The 26,624-nt window shown below is 52.7% G+C and overlaps 4 protein-coding genes across 4 annotated transcripts; 3 read left to right on the top strand and 1 right to left on the bottom strand.

Moving 5' to 3' along the window:
• Nucleotides 1-262: 262 nt before the first annotated feature.
• Nucleotides 263-4,008, top strand: LOC125692750 (homeobox protein not2-like). Its single transcript, XM_048943683.1, has 3 exons — nucleotides 263-432; nucleotides 1,801-2,009; nucleotides 2,363-4,008. The coding sequence occupies exons 1-3, from the start codon at nucleotides 285-287 to the stop codon at nucleotides 2,519-2,521; spliced, it is 516 nt and encodes a 171-aa protein (XP_048799640.1). The 5' UTR covers nucleotides 263-284; the 3' UTR covers nucleotides 2,522-4,008.
• A 1,018-nt stretch (nucleotides 4,009-5,026) lies between these two features.
• Nucleotides 5,027-13,547, top strand: SMYD5 (SMYD family member 5). The gene is made up of 13 exons (XM_048943664.1): nucleotides 5,027-5,172; nucleotides 5,251-5,359; nucleotides 6,419-6,558; nucleotides 6,761-6,882; nucleotides 7,594-7,663; nucleotides 8,097-8,201; nucleotides 8,676-8,738; nucleotides 8,943-9,013; nucleotides 9,329-9,435; nucleotides 9,781-9,837; nucleotides 10,875-10,969; nucleotides 11,224-11,294; nucleotides 12,063-13,547. The coding sequence occupies exons 1-13, from the start codon at nucleotides 5,077-5,079 to the stop codon at nucleotides 12,199-12,201; spliced, it is 1,245 nt and encodes a 414-aa protein (XP_048799621.1). The 5' UTR covers nucleotides 5,027-5,076; the 3' UTR covers nucleotides 12,202-13,547.
• Nucleotides 13,548-13,786: 239 nt separating this feature from the next.
• Nucleotides 13,787-16,443, bottom strand: PRADC1 (protease associated domain containing 1). Its single transcript, XM_048943675.1, has 5 exons — nucleotides 16,238-16,443; nucleotides 15,698-15,798; nucleotides 15,375-15,484; nucleotides 14,567-14,734; nucleotides 13,787-14,350 (listed from the first exon to the last, which is right to left on the bottom strand). The coding sequence occupies exons 1-5, from the start codon at nucleotides 16,335-16,337 to the stop codon at nucleotides 14,230-14,232; spliced, it is 600 nt and encodes a 199-aa protein (XP_048799632.1). The 5' UTR covers nucleotides 16,338-16,443; the 3' UTR covers nucleotides 13,787-14,229.
• Nucleotides 16,444-16,532: 89 nt separating this feature from the next.
• Nucleotides 16,533-26,474, top strand: CCT7 (chaperonin containing TCP1 subunit 7). Its single transcript, XM_048943650.1, has 12 exons — nucleotides 16,533-16,663; nucleotides 18,150-18,303; nucleotides 18,430-18,536; nucleotides 18,931-19,056; nucleotides 19,871-19,923; nucleotides 20,398-20,569; nucleotides 21,531-21,695; nucleotides 22,103-22,291; nucleotides 22,868-22,965; nucleotides 23,407-23,539; nucleotides 24,686-24,892; nucleotides 25,890-26,474. The coding sequence occupies exons 1-12, from the start codon at nucleotides 16,658-16,660 to the stop codon at nucleotides 26,112-26,114; spliced, it is 1,635 nt and encodes a 544-aa protein (XP_048799607.1). The 5' UTR covers nucleotides 16,533-16,657; the 3' UTR covers nucleotides 26,115-26,474.
• The last annotated feature ends 150 nt before the right edge of the window (nucleotides 26,475-26,624 follow it).

Raw genomic sequence — 26,624 nt, 5'->3', positions numbered from 1 at the left:
AGGTGATCCTGGAGGTGTTACTTTAGAGGAAGGCGTTCTTGGGGCTCTTGTTTGAATGGGAGGAAACTACCATGGGGTGTAGTTTCGGAAGGAGGGCCGTCGGTTCAGAAGGAGGGCTTTCAGGGACTGTTGTTTGGGGAGGAGGGTTTGGGGGAGGTGTTGTCTCGCTGTCGCCGCGGGCCGGCAGGTGTCGGGCGGCCCCCCGCCCCCTTTTTGCATAGCAGCTCTCCCTTTCCCTCTCCCCATATAAAGGCGCCGGGCCGGTCGGAGGCACCCAGCCGGCCATGCCTCCCCCTAAGACCCCTTTCCACATCGATGCTCTCCTCGCCGAACCCCCACGGCCCGGCCACGCAGCCCCCGGCCCGCCGCCTCCCATCCCTCTCCCCATGCCGGGGCCGGGAGCCTGGAGCTGGGGCTGCCGCTGGGGAGGAGGTGAGCGCCGGGCTCGGGGTGCGGGGCTGCGGGGGGGCGGGGGGTGGGAGAGCCCCGTGGTTTGGAACGGACGGGCTGACCGAAAATAGGCTTCCCCCCCCCCCCCCCCCCCCCGTCCTTGACATTAAGTCTCTTCTTAGCATTCGGAGCAAAACTGGCAGCTCAGCACAGCTGGCAGCTGCGTGGGGAGTTCTGGTCCGGTCTGAGAGCTGCAATATTCAGACCACAAATATTTGCTACACTTGAGTTTCTTTTTCTTTTTAAGCTACGTCGTACAGCTACTTAATGTCTTACTTTAACAGCCAGCATCTGTATAGCTGCGTATGTTACTCTGTGTATTATACTGAATGTGAAGATAGGAAAATACATGTCTCTATCCACAATCTCTATCACATGTCAGTAATTGCACTCGCTATTATCCAAGTATCAAAACAGGGGGGAAAAAAAGGTGTGACTGGTAAAATGATCTGAGGGCTGCAAATAGTTGAAGTGCAATTAGGGCTGTTGAGCTGTCAGTTCTCCAGCCCACAAATCGTTAAACACGTGCAGAACTTACACCTTAATTAATGACATGAAGTAGGTCACGGTGCCTGCTTGGGTCTGACAGCATAGCACTGCTCTTAGGCTGGGGCCTGTGGGTCCTGTGACAGCTGTTTGTTAATGAGCTAATTATTGTTATCATCAGGTCACAACTAGATAAAGGGCTGTGCTAGAGACAAAGAGCAGATCTGAAGTCACTCCTGCACAAAAGGAGCAGGTTGGGCCATTCAGTCCAATGGAGGGACCAGGAAAGGGAGATGATGGCCTTCCTAAGGAGCTGAAGGGGACTTTGGGAACAGCTGTCCTGCAGGATGCTGCCAGCTTCAGCATCCTCCCCCCAGTGCTGGCTGAGCATGGGCAGAGCTTCCCCAGCGTTTGGATATCAGTGATGAGAGGCTTCGTGAAAGTGGGGATGGTGTTTTTTTCACTCACCAACTCTTGGTGGGCGTTGTTATAAAGATTCTGTGGAGATGGGAGGTTAAAATCCGCTCACTGGAACTGACTTTGGGTCTGGCTGCACGTCCAAGACTGTTGTAGGTGGTACCTGTCATAGAAACACAGAATTATCTGCACTGGAAAACATCTTCACTATCTCCAAGCCTAACCACTAACCTGACCTACCAAGTCCTTCACTAAACCACGTCCTTTAGTGCCACAAAGTGCCCTGCTTTTGTTTTTGGTGCTCCTTCCTCCCACCCCCTTACAGTTGTAGAGCAGCTGCATTTGGATTTTAATCACAGCCCATACAAGCTGAGCTTGGCTCTTCAGCAGGGCTGGAGGAATGGCCTCAACCACTGAGACCCCTTAAATCCCTGCTTCTGCATGCAGGTCTGGAGTTGTCTCACTGCACAGGGGCCGACCCGCTGGGCCCTGCTGTGCCATGGAGGTCCGGAGGGCCCTGCAAAATGAAGAGGGTGCGCACAGTCTTCAAGCCAGAGCAGCTGGAGCGGCTGGAGCAAGAGTTCCTCAAGCAGCAGTACATGGTGGGCACAGAGCGAGTGGACCTGGCTGCGACACTGCGTCTCACAGAGACCCAGGTGAGGGATCGGGGAGCTGGGCATGGCTGCAATGAGCCGGGATCTGGGGTCAGTTGGTGGGGATTCCTCCCTTGGGAAGCAGGAATTGATGCAGAGTGATGTGCTGCGAGATAACGGTGGAGAATGTTGCAAGATAAGTTTAGATTTATGAATGATAACACTTGACATTTATGAAGTAGAACAAAAAGCGTTCGGGAGCACAAACCTGTTTGCATTGGAGTTCAAGCTGAGTTGGGCTGATTTAGATTAAGGTGTTCTGGAGGCGCTTTGTGCAGTATGGATCCTTGGATGATGCAGGATCTGAATTTTTCCTGCTCCTCCTTGTCTGTTTCTGAAGACCATTTCCCTGCTAGGTGAAAGTCTGGTTCCAGAACCGGAGGATCAAATGGAGGAAGCAAAGCATGGAGCAGAAGAAAGCAAAGCTGTCACAGTTTGGGGTGATGCAGCCCGCCTCTGCTGGCCCCACAGATGTCAAGGAGCACGAGGAGGACACGGTGGACGTTGAGCTTTGAGGAGCTGATGGGATGCAGCTGCCACTGTTGTTTTTGCAGCCATGCCTGCCTGATGGAGGTACTGGGGATGCAGGCACATTTGAGCTTGCTTGGTCCAAGCTAGACTCAAAAGTTCTTGCTCTGAGAGTTTTGAGCTACAGAACTAAACTGCCACTGGGTGGGAAGAAGCATCCAAGTGTAGAGATGCCCTGCTTGGTAACCAGTGCTGTAACTCTTGATGCTTGATGGTTCCATCGCCATGGCAAAGCATGTGATTTCATTTGTTATCACAGTGCAAGGAAGCACAGTTTCCAATAGAGAGGCTGGGGTGACAGTCAGTCCATGTCTCTGACAGCTGTGAGCATGGCAGCATCTGAAAAAGGGGTCACTCCTGTTGCAGGTACTGTGTGCTCCTATGAGGGAGAGCTGTGTTGGGAGGAGATTTGGCTCTGATTGTTTCTCCTGGTCATCTTGATTCCTATGTTGGATGCTGAGATCACAACAAGAACAAAAAAAAAGTGGAAACTGAAAAGTCCTTTACTCCCGCCTGCATCATTTTTATCATTATTGTATTTATTTTCATGTATTATTCATGCAACATGATGAACAGGGTCTGACTCTGCCCCTAGAGCAGCAGTGCTCCTCCTCCTGTCCAGTGCCTTGCTGTCTTCCTGCCTTTCTTTTGCCTTTCAGAGTGTTTTTTTTGCCTTACTTCACCATGGTTTGCACAGGGAACAAGGGTCTCATGAGGCTCTCAGAGGTGCAGAGACCAGGGCTGTTATAAACCAGCAGCTCTCCAACACCTCTGCTGTGTCAGACGGCCCCCTGCCCTCATCCAGATGTGCTGGTCCTGGCCCAGATGGCGGCTGCTCACTTCTCTCCTCGTTATACACTGCAGTGCTGTGGGAAGCAGCACCTGGAGAGCTTGGCAAGCACACTTGCAACCACACACTGCAGCTTACCGTCATATTCCTGGTGGGTGGGAGGGCTCCGAGGGGTCAGGACTGAGCATTTAAGTTTCTCTGTGTTTTAGTAATTCCTAGGGGCTGGTGTGCACTGCAGCAGCAGCTTTTGGCCATGCAGACAGTGCTCAGGCTGTCACCTCATCCCCAGGGCACCAGGCGCAACATCCCGTGAGCTCAGGGTAATTCATCACTTCTCTTTCCGACCACAGAATCATAGAATGGCCTGGGTTGAAAAGGACCACAATGATCACCTGGTTTCAAGCTCCTGCTGTGTGCAGGGTCACCAACCAGCAGAACAGGCTGCCCAGAGCCACATCCAGCCTGGCCTTGAATGCCTGCAGGGATGGGGCATCCACAGCCTCCTTGGGCAACCTGTTCCAGTGCCTCACCACCCTCTGAGTGAAAAACTGTATATTGCTTTCTTCTAGTGTTAGAGAGAAAAGAAATAACATTCTTTTCTCCTTGCCAAGCGTTGCTTCTTTATTTGCTTTGCAAACAGTGTGTCTAAGAGGGAAGATGAGATTGGGAGAGGACAGCAGGGCTCGGCATCACCTGGGTGCCCCTAAATGCCACATTTCCATGGCTCTGGAGCATCCCAGGAACAGTGCCGTTCCCTGGGCAGCCTTCACCAGTGCCTGATCGCTGGTGAAGTATAACACGAATTCATCTTTTGCCCATTTCTTGCAGAATTCGCCCTATATTTATAGCAAGAAATGCCACAAGGTGTGAGGCAGGCAGAAGGGTTTGGGTCATGGCACAAGTGGATGCTCCACGCTGCATCTTTGCACTGAAACCTTACAGAAAGGGAATGTGCCGTGGTTGTATCGCAGTGCTTCGCTGTTATGTGCATAAGTGGTGAAAACTGGCATAAAAAGGAGCACGGATCGCCACGGCTGCAGGATGGAGGGATGGCCCAGCAGAGCAGCGCTCCCTATGGGGGCTCGCAACACAACCACGATTTGTTTCTAACTCGTGCCGGCAGTGACACCTAGTGACTCAAAACACCTGAAAACGTCCCAGAATTGTAAATCCCTCCTTCCCGTATCCAGACAGAGCTGGGATGAAGGCAAGCAGGCGTGAATGAGAGAGCGATGCAATGCTACTCAACTCGGTGTTTGCGTGCATTTTAGGCGTTTACGGGGAAAAGCAAGGCGTGTGTTAAATGCCCTGGAGGGAATTTTTAATGATTTTCTTTTGTGGAAAATAAAAGAGTTTGCAGCACGCTGAGGAGGTGCCCAGGGGTACGGTGCGTTCTCGCACGGACTGGTGGTTAAAATGAAATAAAACCGATCGCGGAGACACCAGCAAGCTCCCAGCTGCTGTCTGTCCATCTGGGGAAGAGCCCCAGCTCCGATATGGGGCTTTTTTGAGGTGTCTGTGTTGTGTTTTTTTTGGGGGGGCGGCGGGGTGGGGGGAGCCAAGATGGCCGCCCGCCCTGTGGGCTGAGGGGCGGCGGGAGCGGAGCCCCAGCGCTATGTGGGGAGCGGCGGCCATCTTCCAGCCGGGCAGGGCGGGAAGGGACGTGGAGGAGGAGGAGGAGGAGGAGGAGGAGGAGGAAGAAGAAGCACTCCCCGCCCCCGTGGGTCAGAGCGTGGAAGTCGCCGCCCGAAGATGGCCGCCGCGGCGGGGGACGCGTGCGGAGCGGCGTTGGGAGCCCGGCCGGGGCTCGGGGCCGCGGCCGAATCGCGGTTCATCAGCAGCGCTAAGGTGAGCCGTGCCCGCCGCGCTGCGGGGCGAGCTCTGTTTAACGTTTCCCCTTAACGCCGGGTTTGTCCCCCGTGGCAGGGGAAGGGGCTGTTCGCCACCCGGAGCATCCGCAAAGGGGAGGCGGTGTTCGTGGAGAAGCCGGTGGTTTCGTCGCAGTTCCTCTGGAACGCGCTGTACAACTACCGAGGTGAGCCGCGGGTTGCGGGTCGGGGTGGGCTGGGCTCCGCTGCTGCTTCCAGCTCCAGCGTTCCCAAACGTGTGTGCTCGCCGATCCCTCAGCACCACAACCCCACGGTTCTGGAGCATCCCCAGGGACCCCCATTCCTTTGGCTACTGCCTGCCTGATTTCCTCATGTCCAACCCGACCCTCCCACGATGCAGCTGAAGGCCATCAGCTCTGGTGCTGTTGCTGTTGCTGTTGCTGAGCCTCACCTCGCCCCAGCCTCTTTCAGGCAGCCGTGGAGAGCTGTGAGGCCTCCCCTGAGCGTCCTCCACCTTCAGCCATCCCATCCCCTCAGCCTCTCGCCATAAGATCTGTGCTCCAGATCCTTCACGCCTTCATTGGACACTGCTAAGAAGGTGAAAGAGCAGGCACAGATTAAAGGAGGCCTCCAACCAACCATCGTGCTGGAAAAAAACAAAATACGCTGGGGACACCACAGTTTCTGAGTGGTGTGGGTGCTAATCAGCCATTGGCACAGGCTGCCCAGGGAGGTGGTGGAGTCACCATCCCTGAAGATGCTCGAGAACCGTGGAGATGTGGCACTGAGAGGCACAGTGGGGGTTGGACTTGGTGATCTGAGAGATCTTTTCCAATCTTTATGCCCTGCATGTGGTGGGGGGTTGGAGATTCGCGACCCTTGAGGTCCCTTTCCAACCCTGGCCATTCTGTGATTCATGAGTCTATGGAGTACAGCCTGTGGGGTTGCTGGTGTTCTTCAGAGGTGTGAAAGTGGAAACCGGTCTTTTTTGATGTGTGTGGCTTAAGCTGTTCCACTGGGCTCTTGCTTTTGGGTCTTTTGGGACAAAAGGAGGGGATGGAGAGAAGAAATGCAAAAGTAGGGTTGGACGCAAGCTGGGCCTTGTCCTACCTAGACTGTGCTGTCTGCTGAGCTCTGCTGCAGGTCAGCAAAAGGAGGACACTTGCTGCGTGTATCATGCAGCCCTTAAAGACAGGGGTGTGCTTGTCATGTGTCATAGGGCCCTTAAACACACTGGGGCATCTGGTTGTGTTTTCTGCTTGCAGCCTGTGATCACTGCCTGCGGGCTTTGGAGACAGCAGAGGAGAATGCCCAGCGACTGCTGGGGAGGAGCTCTCTGGTGCTGCCTCACCCGGAGCAGTGCAGCATCCGCAAAGACCTGCACCAGCAGTGTCCTCGCTGCCAGGTATGGGGCTGTCAGGGGGGACTGTGATCTTCTTGGGGTCGCTGACTCCTTTGTAGCATCTGGGCAGGCCTTTGGTGTGGCTTTCTGCCCTATAATAGGTGACCGCTTTTTCCTTCTGCTAAAGAGCTGGGGCTCGGCTGGGCCCAAGAAGCCCTTTTCCTGCTGCTGTAGCCAATGCCGGGTGCTGTGCCTCTTGCTCTAGGTGACATACTGCAGTGCTGAGTGCAGGCAGGCTGCTTTGGAGCAGTACCACCAAGTCCTCTGCCTTGGCCCATCCCGTGATGACCCCACACACCCCCTCAACAAGCTGCAGGAGGCATGGAGGTAGGGGATCAACCCACCTGTTGCTTACAGGCTGAGGTAGTGGCTGTCCCAGGCTGGGTGATGCTGGCTTGGGACCAGGCCTGAGGGCCATCGTTGCTTTGCATCTCTGCATGAGGGACATGGAGGCTGTGGGACATTGCTCTGCTCTGCAGCCCTGTCAGGATACGTGTTGGCTGTGGTGGGGCTTTCACTTGGGGCTGAGCACTTCTTATTTGTCACCCACTAAAGGGCTACCAAGCACTATGCTGCGTGCCCCTCACTCCTGCAATTTTGTAGTGTCTGCACGTTTCCAGTCTTTCAGAGATCTGCCATCTCCAACCTAGGATCTGCCAAGCAGCACCCTTGTGGATACATGAATTCTTGTCCCTGCTTGCAAATGTTAAAGTGGCACAGAGGGGTGAAGCGACATCTCTGCCTCAAAGCTGGTCGCAAACCCCAGTTCTTGTTGCAGTGTTGGGCTTTGTGTGGGACCATAGGTATTCTTAGGACTGTAGTTTGGCAGAATAGTGGGGAATTATTGTATGCTCTGAGCAGCTAGGTGGGTGCCAGCTTCTTGCCATCGTGTCTCCATGCAGCGGTGCTGGCTTGGCTGATTTGCTGTGACAGATGAGTGCAGGCCTGCCCACAGGGATGGCAGCTGCTCCTGCCTCCCTCCAGCTTTTTATTTCCTTACCAGCACTGATATCATCGCTCTCCTTTCTTGTTCCCCAGAAACATGCATTATCCACCAGAGACTTCCAGCATCATGCTGATGGCCCGGATGGTTGCCACTGTCAAACAGGTAGGTTTGCAGTTTGGGTCAGCAGCTGCCAGCGTGTGGTTGCCTTTTCCTGTTATGGCTGTTATTCTCAAGGACTGATCTCTTCTCGAGTGCCTGGCAGAGCAATTTCCTGCTTGAATAGATGTCAACATCTCATGATCCCTGGCCATAGAGACAGCAGGCAGCAGGGGATGCATCTATGCCCTGAGCCAAGCAGATCATTTTTCCATACCAAATTAATTAGGCAGAGCTGAACCTTCCCTTTGGCTCCATTTTTTTTTTTTAGCCTGGCAATCTCAATGTTTACTTCCAATAAGCTACTACTGTGCAACTGCTTCTGATGGTTCTTGATGGCAGACTGAATATATCTGAGCTCAGTGGGACTCACCCTCCCTCTCCCAGCTGGGGAAGAAAGAGGTGTTGGTGCAGTACGTTTGCTTGATTCCTGTTTCAGGCTAAAGACAAGGACTGGTGGATCAAGGCCTTCTCCCAGTTCTGCAGTAAGACAGCAAACGAAGAGGAGGAAATTGCACACAAGCTACTGGGGGACAAATTTAAGGTAAGAGCTTTGGGCATGTTGGATACTTGGAATCCCTGAACCTGCCCTCTTCTTTGCCCGCATCTGTGAGTCTGTGGGTGCAGCTGGGATGGGAGACAATGGAAATCCCAAGCACAGTGGAGATACAGAGCCCTGTTTGGGGCCAGCTCAGCTGATAGAGAGGAAATGGGCTGCTGAGAGGGCTTTGGAGTTGCAGTCCTACAGCAGGACATGCTGTTCCTTCCTGTTGCAGGGATGTTTCAGCTATGGAAATGGGTCAGGGTGTTAGTTAGCTGCTGAGTATCACCTCAGCAGGTGGGTTTTGCTGCTAAAATGAGTGGCTTTTCACTGCTCTAAGGGCAGCAGCTCTCAGCCTTGCAGAGAAAGACCAGCAGTCTGACTTCTGAGCCTCCTGGCCTGTGCTGGGCTTGGCTATCGGCCTGGGTCTGATTCCCAGCAATGTCTGTCCACCCTGATGGTGTTGTGTTCTGCCAGGGCCAGCTGGAGCTGCTGCGTTTGCTCTTCACTGAAGCCCTTTATGATGAACAACTCAGCAGGGTGAGTTGAGCCAGGAGAAGTGGGACCTTCTTTTGGGTGCCAGTCCTTTTGGGTTATTGTCTGCCCCTAAGGCCAGGGCTTTCCTGGGACTCTGCCCATTTCTTGCTTCCCCTAAAGCTTCCTGTGGGGTTTGAGGTGCATGCAGACTGGAGTTCTGCTGCAGATTGGCCTGATCTCAGCTGTTTTCTGATCTCCCTTCTGCAGTGGTTCACTCCAGAAGGCTTTCGATCTCTCTTTGCTCTCGTTGGGACCAATGGCCAAGGCATAGGAACCAGGTAATGGGGCTTTCTGGGTGTTCCTTGCAGGGCAGAAAAGATGAAGCGTGGAGGGTGTGTACAGCCTGCAAATCTGCATTGGTCTAAGTAATGGCTGGGCTCAAACATGGGAAGTGGGGCTGGAGAGGCAAATGTAAAAGCAGTCTTTTATTTCAGCTCTGTCCAACCCTTTGGCATCCCCCTCACAGACTTTGGCTTCAGACTTGAAGCCCCTGAGTTTAACCCTTAGATCCCCTGTGTGAGCTCCCACTGTGTACTGGCAGCACTGTGGGGCTGTAATGGTGTCCTTTAATGGTGTCCTTTACTTCCCTGTAGCTCTCTGAGCCAGTGGGTGCATGCTTGTGATGCATTAGATCTCCCCATGCTGCAACGAGAGGAGCTGGACGCCTTCATTGACCAGCTCTACAAGGACATTGAGAAGGGTAAGGCTCTGCTGTGGCTGTAGGTAGTAGCATCAGGCAGCTGGAAGGCTTATCTGAGGATCCTGTCCATAAAAATACCATTTATAGCCAGTGTTCAAAGACTTGTAGCATTTGTCTGTTTGGATGAGTACAGGGACAGGTAAGGGATCGTGTGCTTGAACAAGGAGTGCAGATCTTTGTGCCCTCTGTCCCTCCCAGTGGGATGAGAGAGGTGCTTTGGAAACAACCCTCCAGCACACAGACCCCAGAGCAGCACTGTCTGTCAGCACATACATGAGCTGAATGCCTGGTTGAGCCAGACAAATTCATGCACAGCTTTAACTTTCACCCTTCTCTGTTCTGCAGAATCTGGTGAATTCCTCAACTGTGAGGGGTCAGGTCTCTACATGCTTCAGAGCTGCTGTAAGTAACACTTGCAGGGACAAGGACTGGGTAGTTACTGGTAGCTCACAACTGAGCTAGTTGTGAGGAGGGAGTTGTGCTGTGCTAGAAAGTCTCACCTCTAGGCACTGGAACAGGTTGCCCAGGGAGGTGGTGGATGCCTTGCCTTATCCTTGGAGACATTCAAGGTCAGGCTAGACTGAGTTCTGAGCACCTGATGGAGCAGCAGATGTTTCTGTTCATTGCAGGGAGTTGGACTAGATGGCCTTTAAGGGTCCTTTCCAACTTGAACAATCCCTAATAGCCTCTGGCAAAGTGGGTTTATGCTTCCTATCAGTGGGCAGGATGGGATTGGTGAGTTGGGATGGGATTGCTGCTGTCCTGTGGCCTGGTTGCTCTCTCACTGTTTCCTGGCATCCTGCCTGTCCTTGGAATGGTCAGTCCTAGCCTGAATGGTCTCAGATGTAATGTGGGCTCCAGGAACATCATGTGCAATTAGTGAAGAGACAATCTCCTGCCTTGTCTGTGTGTAATGGAGCTGAATGAGCCATTAAAGCAAGGGAGGAGCCTTTCTTATCTGGGCTGCTAGGATGTGGGAAAGGTTGACCCAGCACTCAGAGCTTCCTTGTGTCACTCCAAAGTGTTTTCAGCACAGTGGGGTCTGGTCACTGGCTGCTGTGAGAGCTGGGAAGTAAGGGAGCAGTGCTACCCTGTGCACCCTTCTGTGGGCACACAAAAGCATGGGATGGTGCTGGGCACCCCAGGGGTTGATCCAAGACAACCCTGTCTCCTCGAGTGTTGTTTTGTTTTTGTTTAGAGAGCCCTGACCCTGCACCTTGTTCTGCAGGGCACCTGGGGCTCTGTAATGTGAGCAAAGAGTGCAATGCTGGTGTCCCTACTGCAGATGGTGTGGCTGAGCATTGTGCTGCCATATCCTTAGCCACAGCACGGCCCTCCCAGCTGGAGGTGCTGGCTCCTGCATGCCCCTGTCCACCAATAGCCAAAAGAACAGAGTTAGGCCACTGACATTTAGCAGCTTTACCCTCTCTTCCTTTTAGGTAACCACAGCTGCATCCCCAACGCTGAGACATCCTTCCCAGACAACAACTTCCTTTTGCATCTGACTGCTCTGGAGGACATTGAAGCAGGAGAGGTGAGACACTGGGGTGCAGATGAACCTGAGGTGACATCGTACCTTAGCAGTCCCCGTGTCCCCTTCTTTCCCCACAGACCCCAGCCCAGTATCTTCTGCCTCTTGCATTATTTTTGCCTGGCTCTGGTGGATTCACACCTTATTCTGTGTGGGAATTACCAGACCCACTTGGCTTTCAGGGGGACCAGTACAAACTGCTGCTTTGGGTTCATAGGAGGAAGCTCTCAGCCTGGCCTGTTTCTCTTTGCTGACAGGAAATCTGCATCAGTTATTTAGACTGCTGTCAGAGGGAGCGGAGCAGACACAGCCGCAACAAGATACTCAGGTATAGGAGCTGTTTGGAGAGACGTGGGGGTAACACACACATCTCCAGTCACAGCCTGGGCTCTCTGTTAGGGCCCTGCCATGCAGCTGTGAGCTGGCTGGTGTGCAAACTGGTGTGCTTGTGGCAGTCTGTATGTGCAGCTTTGCCTGTGCTACTGTCAGACTTATCTCTGAGCAAGCCTGGGGTTCCGTGCTGTTGTCATATCATAGAATCCTAAAATGGCCTGGGTTGCAAAGGAGCACAGTGCTCATCCAGTTCCAACCCCCTGCTGTGTGCAGGGTCACCAACCAGCAGACCAGGCTGCCCAGAGCCACATCCAGCCTGGCCTTGAATGCCTGCAGGGATGGGGCATCCACAGCCTCCTTGGGCAACCTGTTCCAGTGCCTCACCACCCTCTGAGTGAAAAACTTCCTCCTAATATCCAACCTAAACCTCCCCTGTCTCAGTTTACAACCATTCCCCCTTGTCCTATCACTACCCATCCTTGTTAACAGCTGTTTCCCTTCCTGTTTACATGCTCCCTTTGTGGGCTGCAGCTCATTTGGTCCCCTCTTTTGACTTGGCAAACCCTTGCTGTCCTCACCACCTTCCTTTTCCATCTCCATCCTTCTGCTAACGATCCCCATGCTGGTGTCCAGTCGTACCTGCAGGGTGGAGAACACCCCCCCACCCCTTCAAATCAGACAACTTCCACCTCATCTGAGCGTCATCAAGTCTGAGTTGTGCCTGTCTCATCTACCTTACACTTATTCCTGACCCCCTTTCCAGGGAGAACTACTTGTTTACCTGCTCGTGTCCCAAGTGCCTAGCACAAGCTGACGACCCCGATGTGACATCGGACGAAGAGGAGGAGGCTGAAGGGGAGACGGATGATGCAGAGCTGGAGGATGAGATGACTGATGTTTGATCTTGGCCTTGGGCGAGAGTAAAGAGATGGGATGGGACCGGGGGGGGTCCTGCCAGAGGCAGCAGCTTTAATACTACAAACAGGGTTGTGTTGTGGGGTTGGGTGGGAGGCCGTGTGTGCCGGCAGAGGTCTGGCAGAGTGGGGCAGCAGGGGGAGCTGGAGGCAGGCCCTGCTTCCACCTGCCCTTGTGCTCTGTGTGTGTGTGTGTGTGTGTGTGTTTACCAGCCCATCCATTTCTCCCTTGTGAGGTTGTGAGCCAGCAGCCCCCCTGCCATATCCCAGACCCCAGGGGCCAGCTGGTGCTTGTAGGGGAAGCTGAAGGAGAGCAGGGCCCTGGGCTGGGGTAGGGGACATGGTAGTGCTCGTGTTGTGGCCACCTCCGAGGCTCCTCCCGTGTCAGTGCTGGCCATGGGTGTGGAGGAGCATGTCCTTTCCTACCCTGCAGGGATGAGGGGAATATGTGTGTGTACGTGTGTTTGTGCACAAGGGGTACTATTTAATGTCTATATTAGCACTATCTACACACCAAGGAGCTGGGGTCCTTATATATACTCCATTCCATGCCTTGACTTGGTGAGCAGCAAGCGAGGGTCAGAATGATCTTGCAGGTGGGACAGAGATGCCTCAGGGGTGGCTCGGATGCCAGAGTCTAGCAGGGAGAGAGGGGCTGACCCTGGCAGGGATCTCCCTCCTGCCTCAACTTTATCCTGGATATGATGCAAAGCTCCATGCAGCGATTGCTGGGCTGTTTGGGGAGGGGGAGGTGCCACACTGCTAGCACAAACCTGACACAAATTACCATGTTGCATAAGCAAAGCCATCTCCAAATCCCAAAAGCTGTTTTGGGTTTTGCAGAGTGAACTCCCCAGCTTGGGCTACGTTGGGAGGACTCATAGGAGTGGCAGCCGTTGTGCTTCCACATGTGAAGCAGTTTGTTCACAGCACCCCCAGCACGACATTGTCACTGGCAGCCAAATGTCACCCACCTTGCACTGCCAGCCACTGATGCTGTGAGCAGCTCTGGGGTGTGCAGTGCCCAGCTGGAAGGAGAGGACAGCTCTAAATGACAGACTGACAGCAGGCTGGGGAAGCACCCAGGGTATTTTTTTTTTTCCCCATCTTGGGTTTTGGGGAGGGTGCTTTTCTGCCACGTTTCCCTCGGGCCTGTGGGGTTTGGATTGTGGGAATGGAGGTGATGCTGTGGATGGGCACCTCTGACATGACCATCACTGCCAGCCCTGCACCCCGCTGCTTGTCCCCAGCCTCAGGTGTCCCAGGGCCACGCGCCCTTCAGTGTTCGTAATAAACTGAGACTGGTGAGAACTGGGGCTGTGTTGTTTGTACTGTTAAAATGGATGGTGGTTGAATGCAGGGAGGGAATGGGGGCTGGTCTTGGTAGTGGGATGGAGGGACAAGGGTAGAAGTGTCCCCCAAGGTCTGGGCTCTGGGTCTGTGAGGATCTGACATGCGCCCTGCCCCAGCTGCAAGAAGCAAGTGTACTGGGAGGGAGTGCAAGAAGTGAACTGGGAAAACCATCCTTAGGGACAAGACTACTTAAGAAAAAAAAAGAGCAACTCCCCTTTTTCTAAAACTCATTCACACTTCATTAGCTCACACAAAAATATACACATGTTGGATGAGCCCTGCTAGAACAGACCAAGCCCGTGCCAAATGCTCCCTCCCCTCCCCTTTGGACTGCATCCATATAATACTGCAACCCCCTAAATCGGCAATGCAAACTACTGTTGGTATCTCAGCACTGTTAAAATGTTTCTCGGGGAAGCACTGGCCTGCGCTGCCCTCCCAGAGAGTCACAATGAAGTTTGTTCAGTGCCAGGCTCAAGGTATCACCTTGGGCTGTTCTGCTGTTCAGCTACACGCCAGCGGCAGCATAAAGGTTGTAACCATTGCCAAATCTGGTGAGGCTGGTGGGATTTCTGGAGCCAGGACCCCTCCCTCACACCTGATTCCTGGGCAAGCTCCTGGGATCCACCAAGAAGTCCTCGATCTGCTGCAGTCTTCCCACCTCTACCAGAAGGTCCAGGGAGGCTGCATCATTTCGTACGTTGGGATGCTGGTGACATTGACAGGAATGGAGATGACAGCCCATGGGAGTCCGTGCTGCTCCAGGGAGCGTCGGATCATGTACCTGGAAGGGGAAGGGAACGATATGTATGTATGAAAGATTGCTGAGACCCAATGGACACCGCCTCCATGGGAAAATGTGGATCAAAGTTACTGAATCCACCAACAAATCGGCTCATAAAGCCCAGGTAGCACACACTGATCACTGGGATTAGTTGGGAATGAGACCTGTCCCTTCCCACGAGGTGCAGATCAAATGTTTCTCAACCAAGGCACCTACCCATCCCTGCCCAGCAGGAAGAGAGCGGGGATGTCAGCCGTCCTTCTGGTGCTGTCCTGGATCATCTCGATGTAGAAGCTGTCATTATCATAGGCGTTATCTGCAATGATCACCGCCCGTCCTCCGTGCTCCTGGATCACACGTGTCTTGGACAGGAACGAGCAGCCCCTGGCACAGAGGGGACAAATCTTTGGCTGGCAGCTGCCTACAGAACCTTCTGTGTCCTCTAACTGCAGCAGGACTGACGGCATTGGTAGACAGAAGGGCGGGTGGGATGTGTGTAGGTCTGTGTCCCAGCGTTGGGCCCCTCACTACAAGACAGACGTTGAGGCCCTGGAGTGTATCCAAAGAAGGGCAGCAGAGCTGTGAGGGGTCTGGAGCACAGCTCTAATGGGGAGCGGCTGTGGGAATTGGGATGGGTCAGTCTGGAGAAGAGGAAGCTCAGGGGAGACCTTACAGCTCTGTATAACTCACTGAAAGGAAGCTGGAGCCAGGGGAAGGTCAGGTTGGATGTTAGGAAACATTTATTCTCCAAAAGAGCAGTCAGGTACTGACACAGCTGCCCAGGGAGTGATGAAGTCACCATCCCTAGAGGTGTTCCAGAACCACGGAGATATGGCACTGAGGGATGTGGTCGGTGGGGATGGTGTGGTGGGTTGATGGTTGAACTTGATGACTTGTCTTTTCCAGCCTTAATGCCAAAGCTTGCCCAGGAGATGATGCACATGATAGGGACTGTTTCCCTGGCACCATGCCACTCTCAAAAAACCTCAAACACTGGACAAATAGAAAATAAACAGACACGTACCCCCTCTCCACCAAGGCGATCTGATCCTGGATGAAGACACCATTGTTCAGCTCTCCGCAGGCTTCGGGGGGATCTGCTGGGACCAGGTGGATCTGGTCGTACCTTGTGTTCTCCAAGGATGAAACAAACAGGGGTGAGTGGAATCGGGGCTCAGGAGCACGGCCACCGCTGTCCCCAACCCCGCTCATCCCCACGGCGGGCCTCTGCAGCACACACAAAGGCTTGTGGAAAAGCAATCAGCTCCATTTTTAATAGAAGGTTTTAAGGCCGTGCGGTGGAGAAACAGAAGGAAGGGGAAGCTGAAGTTAGTGCTTCGTACTTACAAACACCCCACCAAAATCCTTGGCCGGCGTGGCGGTGAAGATGTAGCGGATGTCTCCAGGGCTCAGCACTTGGAAATAGAGGTACTCATGGATACGTAAACCTGCGTGGAGAAGGGGAGGGAGGGAAAGGGGAAACTTGTGAAAATAAATGGGAAATAGCCCAAGGGGACAGGGAGCACGGAGGGGAAATGCACCCAGATTCGTACGCGTAGAAGGAAAACGCGCTCAGATTGTGATGTATGGAAGGTGAATGCACCCAGATGAGGGTGCACAAAGGGGAAATGCAACCAGGCCAGGGTGTGCCAAGACAAAATGCACGCGGATCGGGGTGCACAGAAGGCAAACGCAGTCAGGCCGGGCTGCACTGGGGGGAAATACAGCCTGACTGAGGTGCAGAAATAGGAAGAAAGGGGACGATTAGGCCACGGAGCATCGAGGGGAAGCGCTATCGGGCCTGGGTGCGCTGGGGGAAAACGCAGCCAGACCGGGGAGCACCGAGGGAAAATGCAGCCGGATCGGGGAACAGGGGCCGGCACTCACCGCGGCCCGGGCAGGAGCAGAGGCAGAGACAGAGCCATAGCGAGCGGCGGAGCATGGCTGCGCCCGGCAGCACCGCCGCCCCGCCCCACCCCGTGCCCATTGGCGGCGCTGCTCCGAGAGCGCCTTCCTATTGGTTTTCGCTGCTGTCAATCGCCTGAGGGACGCCGGGAGCTCCGGTCCTGTCACTTCACTCCGGCGCGGCGGTTTGCCTCCGTTTCTCCCTCTCTATGGTCATTGGGGGAAAGAAGGGCGCCTCGCTGCGACCGCTCTGTCCGCCTGCACCATAGAGCGCGGCCGGAAGTTGTCTCCTAGCAATGCGCGCTTCCCCTCCCGCCCTCAGGGAAGCTTCTGGGCGGCGCGGGGCATTGTGGGTGCGCGCCTGGCTCAGCAGCGGGAGCGGCAGAAAGGAGCGCCGCCGAGATGATGGTGAGCGCAATCCTCCGCCATCCGCCCCGCTGCCGTGCTGTGCTGCCGGGCGTCTGCTCGCTCAGCTTCCGCCGGGTTGTGGGCGGGATTGTGGCGGGGTCGATGGGCGTTCGGCTCGGCGGGATGGCTGGGGATTGGGGTTGATGGAGATGGTGGGCCTAGGTCTGGGTCTGGGTCTGGGTTTGGGCTTGGTTTTGGGCCTAGTTCTGGGTCTAGGTTTGGGTCTGTATTTGGGCCTAGGTCTGGGTCTAGGTTTGGGCCTGGGTTTGGCTCTGGGCCTGGGTTGTGTGAGAGAACAGGCCCAGGGGTCCCAGCCTGGAGGGCAGCGGTGTGTGCTGGGAGCTGTAGTCCAGGAACAGAGGGTGGAGGTCGCTCATTGTGCCTGCTCTGAGCCACCGCAGTGCTGCTGGGGAGCAGGCAGGGCGCAGGGGTGTGGAAGGATCCGGCGTGTTTCCTTTCATGAGATGCCTTCAGGGTGTAGTCGGTGGTGATGCTCACACCTCTTTTCTGCTCACCCCAGGCCCTCGGCGGCACTCTTCAGTGCAGCAGTCATTGTTCAGTGCTGCAGTCATCCCGTATTATTCCGCTGTGCTTTCAAGCAATTACTTAAATCTGGGTACCTAACAAAACTGTGCAGTGCTTGGACATAAAGCTTTGCCTGCAGGGTGTCTGGTCATTTTAATGCAAAGGGCAGATGCTCTCCTGGAGCACAGGAGCTTTTGCTATGGCCTTTGGTATTTTATAGCCCCTATCTGTATGCTTGAGCTGACTCCACCACAGTTTGCTGTCAGCCAGCTGTAACCACTTTGACAGCGTTCACCTACCATGTGCTCAATGTGAGCGCATTTTCAGCATCCTTGTGAGGTCTGATGGGGAAAGGGCTGTTGTGGCTGTTCTGCTGAACAGGTCAGTCCTTTCCAGTCTGGTGCTGAAATCAGGACTTCACAGGGCTGTGCTATAGAGAAGGAAGCTTTAGTGATAGGACAAGGGGGAATGGTTTTAAACTGAGACGGGGGAGTTTAGATTGGATATTAAGAGGAAGTTTTTCACTCAGAGGGTGGTGAGGCACTGGAACAGGTTGCCCAAGGAGGTTGTGGATGCCCCATCCCTGCAGGCATTCCAGGCCAGGCTGGATGTGGCTCTGGGCAGCCTGGTCTGCTGGTTGGTGACCCTGCAAACAGCAGGGGGATTGAAACTGGATGATCATTGTGATCCTTTTCAACCCAGGCCATTCTATGATTCCAAGCTTAGTTAGTTTGTGGAGTGTGTGTTGGTGCCACTTGAGTGAATTTCAGTTATGCTCTGGAAGCATGTGACACCCTGCCTTGGTGTGGTGGAGGCAAAGTGAGCTGTGTGGGTTGTACCTGCTAAGCAGAGGGGCTCAAGGAGGATGCAGGTTTTTTTCTTGGCCTTTCAGTGCAGTGTGAACTTGCTGGGCTGCTTGTTGAAATTGGAATAACAGCTCTGCTATTAACTGTCTCCTCAGCCAACACCAGTTATCCTGCTGAAGGAGGGCACTGACACCTCGCAGGGGATTCCCCAGCTTGTCAGCAACATCAATGCCTGCCAGGTGATCGCTGAGGCTGTACGCACCACCCTGGGACCTCGGGGCATGGACAAACTCATTGTGGACGACAAGGGTGAGCGTTGCACAGCAGCCTCTCTTCAACAAGGCTAGAAAAGCCCTGTTAGATGTCGGGGTTGTGTGTTTCAAGGTGGGAAGGACTTTATTTGGGGCTTAGCTTCTTTTTCTGAATCGCTTCTAGGCAAAGCCACAATCTCTAATGATGGTGCCACCATCCTGAAGCTCCTTGACGTTGTCCATCCGGCTGCGAAGACGTTGGTGGACATTGCCAAGTCTCAGGATGCAGAGGTAGGAGGGATAACCTGGACAGGATGCAGCAGCACAGTGGCAGCTGTGTGTGCTTTGTGTTAAGGAGTCAGACTCAGTTGTGGTGTGCTGCTATTTATCCTGGTTTCTTTATTGCTACCATCTCTTTCGTGATAACTTTAAAACCCTTAACTGAGTTTTCAGCCAGGTTTGGTAAAAGGGTTTGGAGATTTTACGGGTGCAAAATGACTTCAACAGAGGTGGCTCGGAGATGGCAGACCTCACTGCACCCTCAAACAGAGTGCAATCTGAACCCAGCCTGTTGTTGATCATTGAAAGAACCAGCCACGGTTCTGTGAGCAAAGAGTTATGAAATCTGTTTACCTCTGGAAGCCTCTGCACTACGTAGGTGACACAGAGTGTTCTGTCTGTGCAGGTTGGTGATGGCACCACATCTGTAACTCTGCTTGCTGCCGAGTTCCTGAAACAGGTGAAGCCCTACGTGGAGGAAGGCCTTCATCCTCAGATCATCATCCGTGCCTTCCGCACGGCCACGCAGCTGGTAGGGCAGCACTGTGCAGGATGGGTTAGAAGGGTTTTAAACATGCGAGGATCACAGTGAAATCCCACCAGAGTTTGTTAAAAGTTGTTTTTCTATGGTGTAAAAAGGAGGAAACTACTTTGAAGCACCTCTCCTATGAAGAAAGGTTGAGGCAACTGGGATTGTTTAGCTTGGAGAAGAGAAGGCTCTGGGGAGACTTCATTGTGGCCTTCCATACTTGAAGGAAGTGTATAAACAGGAGGGGGAATGTTTGTGAGGGTGGATGGTGAAAGGACAAGGGGAATGGTTTTAAACTGAGACAGGGGAGGTTTAGGTTGGATATTAGGAGGAAGTTTTTCACCCAGAGGGTGGTGAGGCACTGGAACAGGTTGCCCAAGGAGGCTGTGGATGCCCCATCCCTGCAGGCATTCAAGGCCAGGCTGGATGTGGCTCTGGGCAGCCTGGTCTGCTGGTTGGTGACCCTGCACACAGCAGGGGTTGGAGCTGGATGATCACTGTGCTCCTTTTCAACCCAGGCCTTTCTGTGATTCGTTTAGCATGGAATCATTATAGCAGGAAACTTTACAGCTGTTGGAATCTGAGCGATTTTTGCTTGGATTGTGCCTGAGGTTGCATGTAAAGGTGCTTGAACTTTATGTGCTGCTTCTGGGTGTGTCTTACAATTGCTGTAGTGGGAAGGATGACATAGCACTTGAAACTGCAGTGATGTTGAAGGAGGGAATGAAAGATAGCATAAAATACAAAAAGGAGTTGGAGATCTGATCAACTGACAAGCATGAATCATTAATCCAGCTGTTGGTTTGTGTTTTGCCAGGCTGTAAACAAGATCAAAGATATTGCTGTTTCAGTGAAGAAGGAAGATAAAGAGTAAGTTTCCTTTATGGATGACCTGGTTGTGCCTTTCTGCCTTCTGCTGTCACTCTGGCTGAGGTCCCAAGGTTGGGTTGAGCAGCTCTGGCCCCACAGTGGAGCTGGCTATTGGAACTTCCTGCTCCTCTGGGAATGATGCTGTGCTCTCCCTTGGGCTGCCATTGCATCCAGGGATGTAGGCCAGTGTTTCCATGTGCATGTAGGGGAAGCTAAGGACTGAAATAAGTGGCCTGATTTCTTTTTTCAAGTGATGGTGAAGATGTGGCTTTTGCTGAAATCAGTGTTAAATGCTCAGTGCTTCTGTGAAAACCATCTCAGTATTCAGGTGTGGAATAACTGCAGTTCAAGCTAATTGTGTTACTGGGATGATTATTCAGATTAAGTTTTAAGCTCTGTATCTTTCTTGATCAGACCACAAATAACACCTCCATTAAAATTTCAAGGTTTTCTTTTGTTTTTCTCCCATTGCAGTGAGCAGAGGAGCCTGCTGGAGAAGTGTGCAGCCACAGCCCTGAGCTCTAAGCTGATCTCCCAGAGCAAGGAGTTTTTTTCCAAGATGGTCGTGGATGCTGTCATGATGTTGGATGACTTGCTGCAGCTCAAAATGATTGGGATAAAGAAGGTGCAAGGAGGTGCTCTGGAAGTAAGTTCTGCTGGGGCCTGGGATGGGAGGCAGTGATTGCAGCTCCTTTCACTTGACACTGGCATAAAATGCAGCCTGATAACAACACCTGCTGGGGAGTCAGCAAAGCAAAACACTCTTATCTCTTTGCCTCCACAGCAGGTATTGTTGGTGATCCAAACACCATTTATATGGAGGGGGAAGGGCTGTTTGTGAGGGTGGATGGTGATAGGACAAGGGGAATGGTTTTAAAGTGAGACAGGGGAGGTTTAGGTTGGATATTAGGAGGAAGTTTTTCACTCAGAGGGTGGTGAGGCACTGGAACAGGTTGCACAGAGGTTGTGGATGCCCCATTCCTGCAGGCATTCAAGGCCAGGCTGGATGTGGCTCTGGGCAGCCTGGTCTGCTGGTTGACTCTGCTTCGTAGCACAGTGCTGGAATACCTGTTATGTGCAGGTAGGAAGCTGTAGGATGTGGGGTTGTGGGAGAGCCTGGTGTGTGGTGCTTTCTCCTCCCTGTATCCTATGTAGTTTGGCCTCTTGCTTGTTCACTTCAGAGGCAGTGTTGGGCAGGGTTGTCCTTCTGCAGAGCTTGTGAAAGCAAACCAGGGCACTCACACATGGGGAAAGAAACCCTGTAGTGCAGGGCTGTGAATGAGAAATACCTGTCTTCAAAGGATAGAAATGGGAAAGACAACAGAGAGAGAACAGATTGCTCCCTCCCTTGATCTTGACATTGTGAATAGCATCTTTTTCTGTGGCGTCTTGAAGGATAGAAAGGAGATGATAGAAGATGGTTTTGTGAACAGAGAGAAGGAAATATTTGCTGCTTATTTGCTTCAAAAGTGGGTTAATAAAGGAGACAGCTGTTGGTGGAAGCTTTGTAAACGAGGACTCTGTGGCAGGGAGTTTCCTTTGGGAGTTATTAACCCTGCTGAGAAAACCCTGGGAGGCTGAGCCTGACGAGTATCCCTCTCTTCAAGGATTCCCAGCTGGTGGCTGGAGTTGCCTTTAAGAAGACATTCTCTTACGCTGGGTTTGAAATGCAGCCCAAGAAATATCAATCTCCCAAGATTGCTTTGCTGAATGTGGAGCTGGAGCTCAAAGCTGAGAAGGACAACGCTGAAGTCCGAGTGAACACAGTGGAGGTAAGAGCTGAAATGGGAGCTTGTCCCCCCCCCGGGTGCCTGCTGGGCTGTTGTGGAGCTGGGCACCCTGTGATTGCCATCTGCACGTCTTCCTTCCTGGAGATACGTGCTGTGTTATGCTGTCTGTTCTGGGGGAAGAGCATGAATATTGCTATCTTTTACTCGGGTCATCCTCTGTATCCTTGGTTCTGCTGCTGGAAGCACTTGACAGATGTGGTTCTTTGTCACAGAATGACCTAAAATTGCCTCTGAGAAAGCAGTTAGCTGCCATGAATGGCTGAGTGGAGCAGTGTTACTGCTGCCTTTGCTTTAGAAGAGCTCTCCCTTGGCTGATGCTGTGGGGTGGCATTTGCAGTTCCATTACAAATCCTGTGTAACGTGTGTTTGTTTCTTCTCACGCCTGCTAGGATTACCAGGCCATCGTGGATGCTGAGTGGAACATCCTGTATGACAAACTAGACAAAATCCATAAATCTGGAGCCAAAGTTGTCCTGTCCAAGCTGCCTATTGGTGACGTGGCCACCCAGTACTTTGCAGATAGAGACATGTTTTGTGCTGGCCGTGTCCCAGAGGAAGATCTCAAGAGAACTATGATGGTGAGCTGCCCTGTTTTGACATTAAGACTTTAGACTTAGCTTGAATGGTGCCAGGCTGGTAAGGCCCCTCCCAAAACAAAACAGCCATCATTTACTGAACACACTGTTCCTTACAAGGATGTAAAATGAAAAGAACACTGATTTATTTTATTACTATTCCCCCAAATGGTTACGATACAGAACTGCAGCATACTGACAAAACTATTCCTTGGTGGAATGAATAACTGCAGGCTGATTGCACCTGTGCTGCCTTTTTTTCCTATGGTGCTGTATGTTGTGTGTTGGTAGAAGTGTATTTTCCCTGCTCCTTGCCTGTTCTGCTGGCACTGGTTTTCAGCTGTTAGTAGCATCATCATCGTCTTTTGCTGTCCAGGATCATTTCTGTTGCTGGTACCCAGCCTGGATACACGATGGGAGAAAAGTAGAAGGTGTTTTGTTTTTTTTTCTGAATCTATCCTGCAGGGTGGTTTTGCATCAGCTAAAAGCTGGGCTGCTTTGGAAGAGTGGGAGCCTGCTGGGCAGATTTGTCTCATTTGTCAGCACTGGTTGTGCCACATTTTATCTTCCTCCCTGCAGGCCTGCGGAGGTTCCATTCAGACAAGTGTGAATGCCCTGTCAGATGATGTGCTGGGCAGGTGTGAACTCTTCGAGGAGACCCAAATTGGAGGAGACAGGTAAATGTGCCAGCAGGCTGCCCACAGTCCTGTGAGAGCACTGGTGATACTGGTTTGGAAAGTTTGGGTACGAGCACGAGCAGCTTTGAGCATCTCTCAGGGTGATGGTGCAAAAAACAAAGATTGCATGATTAATTCTTCTCATGAGCCTGAGGAATAAGCTTTCGTTGCAGTCTTACCTCTTTTAGATGCATTTATGTTTCTTTGTTCCTCCAGTACCCTACAGAAGGCTTAGGGGTGTTGTCATAACTCTAAAGCAGCACCTTTTAGGGTGTTGTATGTTACCTGGCTCAGCTCCGGATCTGATAGGGTCACTGTGGGGTGGGACAGCTGCAGCCATGCATCTGGCTTGGAAGGAATTTCTGTGTCCCCATGCAGTGTTCCAGCAGTGCTAAGCCTGATTTCCATTGCCTTAGCCCTTCTTATGTCGTGTGTTGGCAGGTATAACTTCTTCACGGGCTGCCCAAAGGCAAAGACTTGCACGATAATCCTGCGTGGAGGTGCAGAGCAGTTCATGGAAGAGACAGAGCGGTCCCTGCATGATGCCATCATGATAGTCAGGAGAGCTATCAAGGTAAGGGCCAGCAGAAGCCCTTCCCTGCTGGGGCTGAGCTGGCACCGAGGCTGTTGATCACACCTGGCACAGCTGTAGCTCCTTCCAGCAATGTTTTCACACCTCAGCATTTGGCTGAGGTCTCTCTGGGAGAAACCCAATGCTCTCAGCCTGTAGAGTGGAGCACGCAGACAAGCAGTGTCTAATTGATTAACTCAAGTGCTGTTTCCTGGCTGTGGCAGAATTCTCTCTGCAGCATTGCCATCTGCTTTTCAGGCATGCCTGGTTTTGTCTCCTCTGTTAAAGTGTTGTAACTTAACTGTGCTTGCTGGATTGTGTATTCTGTAAACACCTTCAAGAAGGGGAATGGGATCTTTTGGGAGTGCTGGGTGGGTGTGCAGTGGGAATAGCAGGGCTGATTTAATGTGCCTGTTAGCTTCTCAATCTCATGTGTGCCTGTTCATGCTGCTTGCTGCCTCTGTTGGTGACTTCTGGCAGGGGCAGCTGTCCCCTTGCTGTGGAGGTGGGCAGGTGGCACCAAGAGGGAAGCCTGAGGCCCGTGTGACCATGCTGTACTTGCAGAGCTGCTGGTCCTGTGTGATGGCTGTTCTCTGCATGTGGGTATTTCTGGGTTGTGCGCAATGTGTGGGGATGATTTTTTTTTCTTTAAGCTCAAATGCCCTGGGGGGATGGGAAGAAGCATGTCAAGATTTTTGGAACTGCTTTGCTTTCAGAAAGAACATCCTGATCTCTCTGCTGAAGCAGATAGGGAGGGAAAAAATAACTAGGAGCAGAACTTGGCCACTGAGTGCTGCTGCAAATCTCTTCTGTTCTGAATGCTTCCCAACAATGAGGGGAGCTTGTCCAACACAAGGGAGGCTGAGGTCTGCTAGCACAGCAGTGCACACCGTCCCCCTAGCTTGCAGGTGGCGGGGAGGAGCTGCTGGCAGAGGCCACCTGAGGTTTTTAACCTATTTCTGAAGCACCCAGCAAAGCTGGCAGGTGCTCCCAGCAGGGATGGCAGCGGCCTGGGCAGGACGGATTCCCCTGGGCCTGGTGGATGTACATTAACCCAGCATGCTGTAGGCTCTTGGGAAAGGAGCTTTCCTGCTCTCCCCCTTCCTGGAACAAAGAGTGAGCGTGGCCTGTTTTCCTCTTCTCTTCCAGAACGACTCTGTTGTCGCTGGTGGTGGTGCCATAGAGATGGAGCTCTCCAAATACCTCCGTGACTATTCCAGGACCATTCCAGGCAAGCAGCAGCTGCTGATCGGTGCTTATGCTAAAGCCCTTGAGATCATTCCCCGCCAGCTCTGTGACAACGCTGGCTTTGATGCCACCAACATACTGAACAAGCTGCGAGCCAAGCATGCGCAGGTAGGTGCAGGGAGAGCCTGCAGAGCTGGTGTCCTGTGGTTGGATTTGTGGTGGGCTCCTGTCCTCCTTCATTAAATGCCGAGGTTTGTTTTCAGATCCAGTGTAGGCTTGAGGCAGGTTTCTATAAAAGGAAGTGATATGTTTTCCCTTTGATCACAGCTGTCGGATGACTTTTTTAGAGCTGGGAGTTCTGATTTGCTATTTAAAAATGCATCGTTTGTCAGGAGGGAGGCTTCTATATTGAACACTGAGGTAATTAGTGTAAAAGTTGCCTCTGTGGTGTGTTTTCCAGAGGAGCTGCAGACTGAAGGTCCTGAATGCTTGAGATCATTGTCTCTTCATGAAGGTCTTCCTTCCTATGAAGAAAGGTTGAGGGAACTGGGATTGTTCAGTTTGGAGAAGAGAAGGCTCTGGGGAGACCTCGTTGTGGCCTTCTAATACTTAAAGGGAAAGGGAAACAGGAGGGGGAATGGCTGTTTGTGAGGGTGGATAGTGATAGGACAAGGGGGGATGGTTTTAAATGGAGATGGGGGAGGTTTAGGCTGGATATGAGGAGGAAGTTTTTCACTCAGAGGGTGGTGAAGCCCTGGAACAGGTTGCCCAAGGAGGCTGTGGATGCCCCATCCCTGCAGGCATTCAAGGCCAGGCTGGATGTGGCTCTGGGCAGCCTGGTCTGCTGGTTGGTGACCCTGCACATAGCAGGAGGGTTGAAAATATATATGATCATTGTGCTCCTTTTCAACCCAGGCCATTCTGTGGTTCAGTGCTGAGGTGGAAAGCAGTCACGAAGTCTTGTACGACTTCTTTGTGAAGTGGAGCAAACTTCCCATGTTAAGCCCTGTTTTCTAACTGCTGTCGCTTCATCCCCTCGTGTGAAGGAACGCTGCCAGCTGCTCTCTGCCTCTCCTGAAGTATTTGCATGCCTTTGCTTGCCGTTGCGCTGCCCTCGGGTCCCGTTGTGCCGTGTAACCAGACCCTCTTCCCTCCTCTCTCACAGGGAGGCATGTGGTACGGTGTGGATGTCAACAACGAGGACATCGCCGATAACTTTGAGGCCTGTGTGTGGGAGCCGGCCATTGTGCGCATCAACGCGCTGACGGCCGCCTCCGAGGCCGCCTGTCTTATTGTGTCAGTAGATGAAACCATCAAGAACCCTCGCTCCACAGTGGATGCCCCAGCTGGCGGTCGGGGCCGGGGTCGGGGCAGACCCCACAACCACTGAGACCCCGCTTCGTGGCTCTGTCCTGATGGGGTTTGGCTCTCACCTCCGACGTGCAGATTGGGAAAGAGTTGGTTCCTAGTTTTAATTAAGAGGTCGTTTACCAGATGGTCGTTTTGAGGGCTCGCGGGCGACCGCTGGCCTTGTTTAATTAGAGTCAAATCTTGGCGTTGGCGGCGGCAGCCTCCCGTGAGGTGTCGTGGCCCAGCCCTTTGTGCACAGCACTGATGCCTGTAGGCTCTCCTCGTGCTGAGCAGAGCCCTCTCCAATGCTGGTGGGTGTGCCTGCGGTTGGTTGATATTTATATGTCTTTCTGCTGGGAGTTTTGAACCCAGGTTCAAACAATAAAACAATGGCAGAGTTTTGGTGGCCAGCTTGGCTTCTTTTCTGAGGTAACAACTTGTGGTTTGGGTAGCTTGCAAACTGTTTTCTGTCCTGTTCTTAAAACTCATGGTGCTGGAAAGTAGGACTGATTCCAGTGCGTGACAGTGCTTCATCTCTACATTTGTTATA

The sequence above is a fragment of the Lagopus muta genome, chromosome 4 (assembly GCF_023343835.1).
Source record: "Lagopus muta isolate bLagMut1 chromosome 4, bLagMut1 primary, whole genome shotgun sequence".
Lineage (NCBI taxonomy): Eukaryota > Metazoa > Chordata > Aves > Galliformes > Phasianidae > Lagopus > Lagopus muta.
Note: the sequence above shows the minus strand (reverse complement) of the source record. Positions and strands in the feature narration are given on the sequence as shown.

Excerpts from the sequence above, each read along its gene's own strand:
- LOC125692750 (XM_048943683.1), top strand. The coding sequence starts at position 285 with ATGCCTCCCCCTAAGACCCCTTTCCACATCGATGCTCTCCTCGCCGAA. Across the intron at positions 433-1,800 it reads GGGCTGCCGCTGGGGAGGAG|GTCTGGAGTTGTCTCACTGC; the intron begins GTGAGCGCCGGG and ends TTCTGCATGCAG. Across the intron at positions 2,010-2,362 it reads TGCGTCTCACAGAGACCCAG|GTGAAAGTCTGGTTCCAGAA; the intron begins GTGAGGGATCGG and ends TTTCCCTGCTAG.
- SMYD5 (XM_048943664.1), top strand. The coding sequence starts at position 5,077 with ATGGCCGCCGCGGCGGGGGACGCGTGCGGAGCGGCGTTGGGAGCCCGG. Across the intron at positions 5,173-5,250 it reads GGTTCATCAGCAGCGCTAAG|GGGAAGGGGCTGTTCGCCAC; the intron begins GTGAGCCGTGCC and ends CCCCCGTGGCAG. Across the intron at positions 8,739-8,942 it reads ATGATGAACAACTCAGCAGG|TGGTTCACTCCAGAAGGCTT; the intron begins GTGAGTTGAGCC and ends TCCCTTCTGCAG.
- PRADC1 (XM_048943675.1), bottom strand. The coding sequence starts at position 16,337 with ATGGGCACGGGGTGGGGCGGGGCGGCGGTGCTGCCGGGCGCAGCCATG. Across the intron at positions 15,799-16,237 it reads CTGCTCCTGCCCGGGCCGCG|GTTTACGTATCCATGAGTAC; the intron begins GTGAGTGCCGGC and ends TTCTCCACGCAG. Across the intron at positions 15,485-15,697 it reads AGGATTTTGGTGGGGTGTTT|AACACAAGGTACGACCAGAT; the intron begins GTAAGTACGAAG and ends TCATCCTTGGAG.
- CCT7 (XM_048943650.1), top strand. Across the intron at positions 21,696-22,102 it reads TCCGAGTGAACACAGTGGAG|GATTACCAGGCCATCGTGGA; the intron begins GTAAGAGCTGAA and ends CACGCCTGCTAG. Across the intron at positions 22,292-22,867 it reads ATCTCAAGAGAACTATGATG|GCCTGCGGAGGTTCCATTCA; the intron begins GTGAGCTGCCCT and ends TCCTCCCTGCAG.